The 9,839-nt window shown below is 47.1% G+C and overlaps 1 protein-coding gene across 1 annotated transcript in view; it reads right to left on the bottom strand.

Moving 5' to 3' along the window:
* The window catches only part of Iqgap3 (IQ motif containing GTPase activating protein 3), a 44,554-nt gene extending 35,421 nt beyond the window's left edge, over positions 1-9,133 (bottom strand). The window contains exons 1-4 of the mRNA XM_055625600.1: positions 9,095-9,133; positions 5,775-5,862; positions 2,223-2,379; positions 1,292-1,369 (exon numbers count right to left, since the gene is read on the bottom strand). Of these exons, the coding sequence (XP_055481575.1) occupies positions 1,292-1,369; positions 2,223-2,379; positions 5,775-5,862; positions 9,095-9,131 (360 nt within the window). The 5' untranslated portion in view covers positions 9,132-9,133. The remainder of the gene's footprint in view (positions 1-1,291; positions 1,370-2,222; positions 2,380-5,774; positions 5,863-9,094) is intronic.
* Between the last annotated feature and the right edge of the window lie 706 nt (positions 9,134-9,839).

Below are 9,839 nucleotides of genomic sequence, written 5' to 3'. Positions count from 1 at the left end.
TTCTTTCTTTCTTTCTTTCTTTCTTTCTTTCTTTCTTTCTTTCTTTCGAGAGAAAGAGAGGAGAATATGCTTGCTTGACTGTATGGGCACCATCTGCACACAAGTGTGCACTAAGGCCAGAAGAAGGCATTGGACACCCTGAAGCTGAAGCTGTAGACAGTTGTGAGCTTCCTGATGTGGGGGCTAGGGATGAACCTGTGATCCTTTGCAAAGGCAACCCTTGCTTTTGTTTTTTGGAGACAGAGTTTCTCTGTGTAACAAGAGTCCTGGCTGTCTTGGACTCACTTTGTAGACTAGGCTGGCCTTGAACCCACAGAGATCCACTTGCCGCTGCCTTCTAAGGACTGGGATTAAAGGGCACCACCATGCCTGGCTCAGCCCCTGTTCTTAACCTACCTACTGCATTCCTCCCTCCCTTTCTTTTTTTTAGGCTGGGTGTCTGTGTGGAGCGGACTGGTTTTGAGCTCACAAAGATCTGCCTGCTTCTGCCTCCCAAGTGCTGGGATTAAAGGCGTGTGCCCACCAGGACAAGCCTTTTTTCTTTTGTTGAGAAAGGGTTCACTATATAACGCACCCTCAAACTGGATCCTGCTCTCATAGCTTCCCGAGTACTGGAAATATAGGTTTGCATCATCACACCCAGCAAAATGTCTTTCTTTGCTTCTGTTTCCTTGTGTGTGTGTGTCTGTTTGTGTATGGATGTCAGAGGTCAACTTTCAGGCATTGATTCTCTTCTTCCACCATATGGTACCTGGGGATTGAACTCAGGTTGTCAAGTTTAGCAGCAAACTTCTTTACCTGCTAAGCCATCTTACCTCGTTTTTATAGTTATCTTCTACAGGGAAGGAACGCAAGAAGGATCCATACACTGAAGAATCCTACCAAGCCTTAATTTGTATAGTGCTTTGCAAAGGGAATCTGCATAGGCCCTGTTATTCTCCTAACATTATATTATACTTTCTAGATTAGGAAGAAACTGGGACTCACAGGGGAAAGGACATATAACATGAGCACAGGAGGGTCTTGAGACAAGGCCCCAGCCTGAGCTCTCCCACCTGAGAACATGGCAGGCTCGTGCTTTACTCTGCAGTTCTGGTGGGAGGATGCCTAGCACACACCCCAGCTATACTCTACAGGGTCCCACTACACGACAGTACTGATGCGCCTCAGCCCAAGAGACCTTCCCTCCTTTCATCCCTAGGGGGTGAAGGCAGAGGCCAAGCAACCTGGTTCAGAGGCACACAACCCCAAGGAACTCTTCTAGATCAGACAGACAATCATCCCATCTTACTGAAGGCAGACCGATGTGGGCCACCGCAGAAAGCCAAAAGTTGATGTTGTCTGTGTGCCGGAAATGCAAGCCGGTCGCCTGAAAGGGAGGAAAGAGACACTGTCTGCAGTTCTCAGAAGCCCCTATAGGTGAACTCCCAGGGAAAGAAGGGTAGGAGGAGCCAAAGGACCTACCCTGTGACCCCCTCCCCATGGAACAGAAAAACTGCTGAAGCCACCATGGATAGGTGGATGACCCCGCTGGACAATGAAAAGGAAGGCACAGGGGAGGGCAGCACAGTAAGACTACAAGCTGGCATAGGACAAAAGGCTTGGGCTAGCTAGCACACAAAGAAGAGACACATGCCCAGGAAGCCCTTCAGGGTGGCAAAGCCCATAAGCCTTGGAGTGTGCACTGTGAAGAGAAAAACTTCCAGGCCATCTTAGGCCCATGCAGTGACGCCCCTTTCTGTTAGAAGTACCCACCTGGCAGGGATACTAATAAATGCATTCTGTCTCAGTACAAATTATTTGTACCCTTTTTCATACTCAAAAGTGATCACTTTTGGCCAGGAGTGGTGACACATGCCTGTAATTCCAGCACTCTGGGTGGTAGAGGCAGGTGAGTCCAGAACAGTCAAGGCTACACAGAGAAACCCTGTCTCAAAAAGATGACAAATATAAAAAAAAGTGATCACATATGGACTTTTTTTTTTTTTTTTGTGAAAGGTTTTTCTCTGAGTAGCCTTGGCTGTCCTGGTCACTCTGTAGACCAGGCTGGCCTTAAACTCAAGAGATCTACTTGCCTCTGCCTCCTGATTGGATTAAAGGTGTCACCACCAGAGTCTGGCTCATACAGACTCTTAAGTTACAACGTTACCACACCCTCATTGCTGTGAGAAGGGGCATTTTGGGAGGGAGAGGTTAAGGGGGATTAATTACACTGTGCCCACCTGGTACCGCAGCTGTTCCACATCGTAGATCTTCTTCAGGGGGACTACAGAGGGTGCAAAACAGTGGCCCAGCTTGGCCAGTAGCACTCCATTCCGGAGGCTCTCCTCCAGCTCTACCGGGGAAGGAAGCTCCTCCTTCAAGCACACCTCCATCCAGCTGTGAACAGGAGAGTCTTCTTACCCACTGGCAGGCCACAGAGGTCCTGTACCTATAGGACCCACCCATCCCTCAAGAGACTTGACACATCATTCCTTCCCTACCCAAATTTCCCCTCTCTTCCTATTCCATCACTGTTCCCCACTTTCCACAACCTGCCACAGAGACCTAAGCAAGCCAACCCTTTGCCTCATTCACCCTGGAAAGTGTCCCTGAGTGGCTCCCATACTTGCCTGTCTTCAAGGAGGCAGAGTCAGACTCTTACCCTGTTGTGTGAGGTCTGGTTATATACCTGACTCAAACCAAATGGAGCCTGCCACTTCTCTCATTCTGTATGGTTCTGAAACCTTAGGTACAGAAAGCTCATGTCTGACAGAATGATTCCTACAGTTCACAAATGACTCAGTTCTGAGGATAATGAGGGTTTTAGGGGCCCTGTGGGTTGATGGAAGAGGAACAAGACAAGGGACAGAATCATAGGCTCACTTTCCAACCCATCCTCCTCACTTTACCCCTGACTCAACTGGATTCTGCAAAAACAAGGCTAACATCACTAGTAGTCCTGGCTTCAGTGGGAAGCTGCCATGATGGTGAGCTGGTGATTCTGACCATGCTTGAATGTAAATGCATTTAACTGCTGTTGGCTATACAAGGCAAGCACCATGGCTCCTCAGGTAGAATCTCTAGATGCTGAGGTCTATATATAGTATGTTTCCAAAGACAGCCAGCATACCTTGCTTCATGCTGTTCCCGCTAGACACCCATTTCCTGTCTGCTACCTTCTTTTGGTAAAACATTAAAATAGACTACTGAATAAAAAGAAGAGAGGGGGCTGGAGAGATGCTCAGAGTTAAGAGTACTGACTGCTCTTCCAGAGGACCTGGTTTCTTCCAGCACCCATATATGGCAGCTCACAACTGTTTGTATCTCCAGTTCCAGGGGATCTGATGCCCTCTGCTGGCCTCCAGTGGCACCAGATATGCACATGACGCACAGACATATGTAGGCAAAATACCCATATACATTAAGTTGAATTAAATAAATTTAAAGAAAAGAAAAAGGGACTAGGGAAATGGCTCAACAGCTTGGAGACCTGAGCTCAAATGCCCTGGACCAACATGAAACCCCAAGTCATGGCCACAAGCATCTGTAATCTGACCAGCCTGCCGGGTTCAGTGAGAGACCTTCTCTAAAGGAAACCAAATGTCTTCTACTGAACCCAAAGCTAATCAAGACTTTAGTATTTTTTGTTTGTTTGTTTTGTTATTTTTTGTTTTTCAAGACGGGGTTTTTCCAGGTTAGCCCTGGCTGTCCTGGAACTTCCTCTATAGACCAGACTGGCCTTGAACTCAGAGATCCACCTGCCTCTGTCTCCCAAGGGCCGGGATTAAAACTGAGAACCACTCCTGCCTGACTACTAATCAAGCTTTTAAGAGCCAACATCTATTTTTAGGAAATGGAGAGCTTGGAGGCACAAGTTGAAATGGCAGGAAAAGTGATCCAAATTCCTAAAAAGGTCAGGAATACACACACACACATACACACACACACAAAGAAACAAAGCCAGAAAGGAAGGAAGGGGGTGGGCAGGTGCTCCTGGCTGAAGGCCTCAGAGGCAAGTGTCACATGCAAGCTTTCAGAGTCTTCAGGTATTGACACAGAGTCTTTCTAAATAGTCCTGGCTGTCCTAGAAGTTGCTCTATAGACCAGAGTGGCCTCGAGCTCCACCTGCCTCTGTCTCCCATTTAAGGGCCTACACTACCACCACCTGGCTAGATTTTTTTCTCTTTTTCTTTCTTTCTTTTTTTTCATTTTTCTTCTTAATTAAAAAGATTTAGTTCTTTTTTTAAAAAATGTTAAATTAAATTTTTTTTTAAAATTTCCATTGTACATATTCATTGTACATGGTACTCTGTTACATAAAAGCAGATTTTTCTTTTTATCCAAGGAGTGACACTGGAAAATGGCCTAATTCCTAATTTCCCAAGGAGTCACAGATAATTTAGTTAGGTGTTATGACAGTGTGGTAGGTAAACAGGTACTCAAAGACTGTAGAATTATATATTGAAGGGCGTAAAGAAAAAGGATCTATAATGGTTGGGATTTACCCTAGAAAACAGAGTATGCTAGTTTTCTTTTCTGTCTTTTATTTTCATTTTTTTTGAGATGGGATTTCTCTGTATAGCCTTGGCTGTTCTGGAACTAGCTCTGTAGATTAGGCTGGCTTCTAACTCATAGAGATCTGCCTGCCTCTGCCTCCTGAGTGCTGGGATTAAAGGACTGTGCCACTACTAGTGGCCTTTTTTGTCTTTTTTTTTTTCTTCCAGTTTTAACAGATACGGTTTCTTTGTGTAGCTTTGGTTGTCCTGACTTGCTTTGTAAACCAGATTGGCCTTGAACTCACAGAGACCAACTTGCCTCTACCTCCCTGAGTGCTGGGATTAAAGGCATGCACCACCACGCCTGGCTTTTTCTTTTTTTTTGAAACAGGCTTTACATGAACTCCAGGCTGGCCTCAGACTTGCTATGTAGTACAGGCTGACTTTGAACTCTGTATGTATATTTCTGTACGTGTGTGTGTACACATGCATGCAGAGGGCAGAGGTTGATGCAAAGTATCTTTCTTGATCACTTCCCATGCTAGGTTTTTTTTTTTTTTTTTTAGGATTTATTTATTTATTATGTATACTGAGTTCTGCCTACATGTATACCTGCATGACAGAAGAGGGCACCAGATCTCACTATGGATGGTTGTGAGCTACCATGTGGCTGCTGGGAATTGAACTCAGGACCTTCGGAAGAGCAGTCAGTGCTCTTAACCTCTGAGCCATCTCTCCAGCCCCCATGCTAGTTTTTGGGGCATTAAACCTAGAGTCCACTGATTGGCTAAGCTGGCCAGCTAATACACTGTCTAGCTCCGCCTGCTGCCTGTCTCCCAGCACTGGGTTACAGGCACATGCTGCTCTACCTGGTGTTTATGTGCGCTGTGGATCTGAACTCAGGGCTTCATGCTTGTGTGGCAGGCACTTTACCAGCCAACCCACCTCCCTTGCTGTTGACCTTGAATTTTTTTTTTTTTTTTTTTTTTGAGACAGTGCTTCTCTGTGTAACAGCACTCTGTAGACCAGGCTTGCCTGAACCTCAAAGCTTGCCTCCACACCCAGCTTTCACCTTGAACTTTTTATCCTCTTACCTCTAAGCACTGAGATTACAGGGTGTGGACCACCATGCCTGGCTTGACAGAACTATTTTAACTTGCCCTTCCACACTGCATAGCCCATTGCCTGTTTGCATCTGCTTTGGGGACAGGTGTGTAGAAAAGGGAGGGAGTAAAATTGGGGACAGGTGTGTAGAAAAGAGAGGGAGTAAAACTGGACCATAAGGACCCTGCTTACCGCTTGGCTTCCTCCAGCCGGCACAGGTACTGATAGGCCACATTCTGTCGCCTCTGCTCATCCATCTCCTCAGCAGTGAGGCGTTCATCTGAAGTGTGGGGGGGAGACAGTGAAGGGATGCAGCGTTAGGAGGGACCCTGGCTTCGGGGAACCAACGCCCTCTTCGGCTTCTGTGGGCACCCGTGCACACAAGGTGTACACACACAGAAATGCACATAAATAAAAATAAAATAAATCTTAAAAAAACAGGGACCTCAGTTCTGCAGCTGCTTTTGAATGCATCCCTCGGTATCTTCTCCAGAACACAGAAGCATGCTGTGTCCCCGCTTTTTTTCCCAGTGTACCCATTATCAAGGAGCATCCCTCTTTGCCAGAGACATTTCCTTCTCTCTTCTGCGCTGTCTCCCTGTCTTTCTCTTCCTCACATCTGCCTCATGACCCTCCTTCAGTGGCAGCAGAAGGGCTAGCCAGAGCCTTCCTTGTCCGGGCATGTAGCTCCCCACTGCCCCCTCACTGAGCAGTAACTTCTCAGGGATGCGCTGTCACAGGGCGCCGGTAGAAGCATGACTGACCCAGTCATTCATTCATTCATGCCTTTCTGTCGGGCTCTGGGCTAGTGAACCTCTGCCCTTGCAATATAAGCCTGGCGTGGTGGCAAAAATCTTTCATCCCAGCACTGGGGAGACAGAGGCAGATGGATCTCTGTGAGTTTGATTCGCGCCTGGGCTACAGAGTGAGTTCTGGGACAGCTAGGTTTACATAGTGAAACCTGGTTTTCAAAAAGAAAAGAACGAAAATACAAACATGGAGGTTGGAGAGATGGCTCAGCAGTTAAAACCACTGACTACTCTTCCAGAGTACTTGGGTTCGATTTTCAACACCTATGTGGTGTCTCTAGAACTGCCTGTTACTCCAGTCCCATGGATCTGATGCTTTCTTTTGGCTTCCACAGGCATGCATGCAATACGTGACATACACCGGCAAAAACATCACACATGTGGAGAGAGGGCTCTGAGGTTAAGAGCACTGGCTGTTCTTCCAAAGGTCCTGAGTTCGATTCCCAGCAACCGCATGGTGGCTCATAACCATGTATAGTGAGAGCTGGTGCCCTCTTCTGGCATGCAGGCAAAACACGATATAACTAAAAAAGCTGAGAGAGAGAGAGAGAGAGAGAGAGAGAGAGAAAACAAAACACAGAGACTATTATTTGTTGGGGGCTGGCCTTGTACACCATGTGTTCAGATGCTGATTTCTGTGCCCAGAGATCAGGTTGCAGTTGGGACATTGGCGATGTCATTATTGAAGAATCTCCTGTATCACTGTTGTGATAAACAGTGCTCCCCAATTATCGCTGATTGGTTAATAAAAAGCTGAACAGCCAATAGCTGGGCAGAGGAGAGAGGAAAACTGGATTTCCTATCCTAGGGGTGGAGAGAAGGAAAAAAGAGGGAGAGAGAGAGAGAGAGAAAGTACCATGAAGACAGAGCTATAGAGAAGCAGCCGAGGCCAGACTGAGGTGGCAAGTAACAGGCACATGGCTGGGAAGTAGGCAGACTAGCATCTGAGTCAGATAGATGAATATCTGCCCAGTTACAGAGCTTAAAACTTGTTGAATAAGGCGGAGGCAGGCAGATCTCTGTCTTGTCTGGTCTTGTAGACCAGGACAGCCTAGTCTACAAAGTGAGCCCAGGACAGCTAAGGCTACACAGAGAAACCCTGTTTCGAAAAATCAATAACCAAAACAGAAAAACTTGCTGAATAAATCTAATAGGTCTCTGTGTCAACTGTTTGGGTTCTAGGGTGGGTATTAGAAAAGGCCCCTACTAATGTCATAATTCAACAATTATTAGGAGAGAAAAACATGTAAGTGAACAACTCCAACCCAAGTGAGGGATGCAATTACAGGTCATGAATAAGACCTCAGTATGGCAGAGGAAGAAAACTGTTCTGTCTGAGCTGCACAGATAATGAGCAGGTTGAAGCAGGGACAGGCGGTCCAATGGAACAATCCACACTACACACTTGAGATTAAACGAAAGGACAAAGAAATTTTTAAAAGGCCACACAGGTACCATTATCATTCTTTTTTCTCACCTGAGAAAAGTAATCCTCAAGTTAAACAAAATGTAGATAACAACTCTGACCTCCAAACTCATGAAGAGGAAATGCCTTAAATGAGATAGCAATCCTAGTCTGCTTTAGCCAGTCTTTATACCTGTCCATCTCTCTGTTTTTCATGGGGAACACAACATAAAATTCAACACAGGGTGAGGGAAAACTGTGTACACACAACAAACAAATGAGCTCAGAGAAGATGCAAGAGACAGCTTGGTCAATATGCCCTTGACCAGGCACTACAGTAATTTTTACTCTTTATTCTATTTCCTCATTTTGTATATCCTGAAGTATGACTTCAGGAAGGGCTGGGCTTATTTGAGTTGGCAGTTAATAAAGTTCAAACTCACTCACTTCCAAATACAGATTTGGAGTGCTGGCCAACCGCAGAAAAAGCCACGGGTTCCTCTGAGGAAGTTTACAAAGAACAAGAGCTGGTTATTCAAGAGTGGAAAATAAACCAGTAAGTGAGTGACATCACTTCAGAGTTATGAGCTCAGTGAGATGGAATGGGCGGGGCCTTGAGCAAGCACACGCGCTGGCGCACCCACCCCCAGTGTCTCAAATACAAACCAAAAACAACCACAAAACGGTTCTCCCGAAACAAGCGTTCCTTCTTGAGGTGGGTGGACACAGATTTTGCTCTTTGTGTTTAGTGGAGAGGGGATAAAGAGAGAAAGCAGGTTTTGTTTTTCACTCAGCCGATCAGGTGGAATCCTTTCAGCCCTTCCCACGAAATCGAGTTTCACTCCAAGAAAGCTGTGTTTTAGGAAGCCTGGGCTGTCCTTTATGTACTCTGCAGCTAAGAACGAACGTGAATTCTTGACTTCCGGCCTCCACCTTCCCACGGCTGGAATTACCGGAGCGCGGCAGCAAGTCCGGCTCCCAGGTTTTGCTTTTTAAACAAGTGACCAGGTGATTAGGCAGTAAGTAGTTTGGGAGGCACTGTCTCAACGCGGAGTCCCGTCCTTTGGCACCCTTTGGCAAGTATGGTGAGGGCCGAATTTTAAGGGGCCATCTAGATCATCTACATTCCCCGACCCTGGGGCCCCAGAACCTGGGAATGCGGGAGAGAGCCCTTTGAAGGCTTGCCGCTCGGTTCCCCTGCGCACACTTCAGTGCACTCCCCACAGAGCCGTGCTCCCGCGAGGGCCAGACCCCAACAGCAGCCCCCTGCTCCTCCCTCAGATCCTTCCCGCACTCACAGGCTGTCCGAGCCCGGCCTGCTTCACACCGCTCCATGTTCCTTCTGCCAGTTTTGAATCTCCCGCCGCTGGGACACCGCCCCTCACTGCGGCCACACCGGGATGGGACGCTTCCGGTCGTGCCGTAGAGAATCCTGGGTTTTGTAGTTCCTCTTACAGGTGGGGCTGTAGCTTTGGGCAATTCCTTTATTTGCTCTTTCTCCAAGCACCCCACTGCTCAGCTGGCTTTTTCAAATAGTCCCTGCTGCTGCCTTTCCTTTCATTAACCCATCCCACTTCCTCTAGAATTCCCGGGACTCCCTGTGTGCTATTTGGTGTTATACACTGAACTAGGTGACAAATAGATTCTAGACTAGAGCTGTTACAGCAACAAGAGAAAAAAGCTTGGGAGTCAGTGCTGCATAGAGGGCGAGGTCCACTGCAGTGGGGTGAAGAGACCGTCCTAGGGTAGGCCTCGGCTGATCTTGACACAGGAGAGAAAAACAGATCTAACTAAAAGAACATGGGACGGGAATAGGGGCTCCATCACCTTGGAGTCCGATTGAAATTTCTTGCCAGCTAAGAGGTAGTAAGACTTTCTACTTGGGGCTGGAGAGATTGCTTAGCAGTTAAGACCACTGACTGCTCTTCTAGAGAACCCAGGTTCAACTCCCAGCACCCCATAACAGCTCACAACTGTCTGTAACTCCAGTTCCAGGGGATCTGACACCCTCACACAGACATACAGGCAGGCAAAATACCAATG

Source organism: Psammomys obesus, unplaced genomic scaffold (assembly GCF_907164565.1).
Source record: "Psammomys obesus unplaced genomic scaffold, mPsaObe1.curated_primary_1811, whole genome shotgun sequence".
NCBI lineage: Eukaryota > Metazoa > Chordata > Mammalia > Rodentia > Muridae > Psammomys > Psammomys obesus.
Note: the sequence above shows the minus strand (reverse complement) of the source record. Positions and strands in the feature narration are given on the sequence as shown.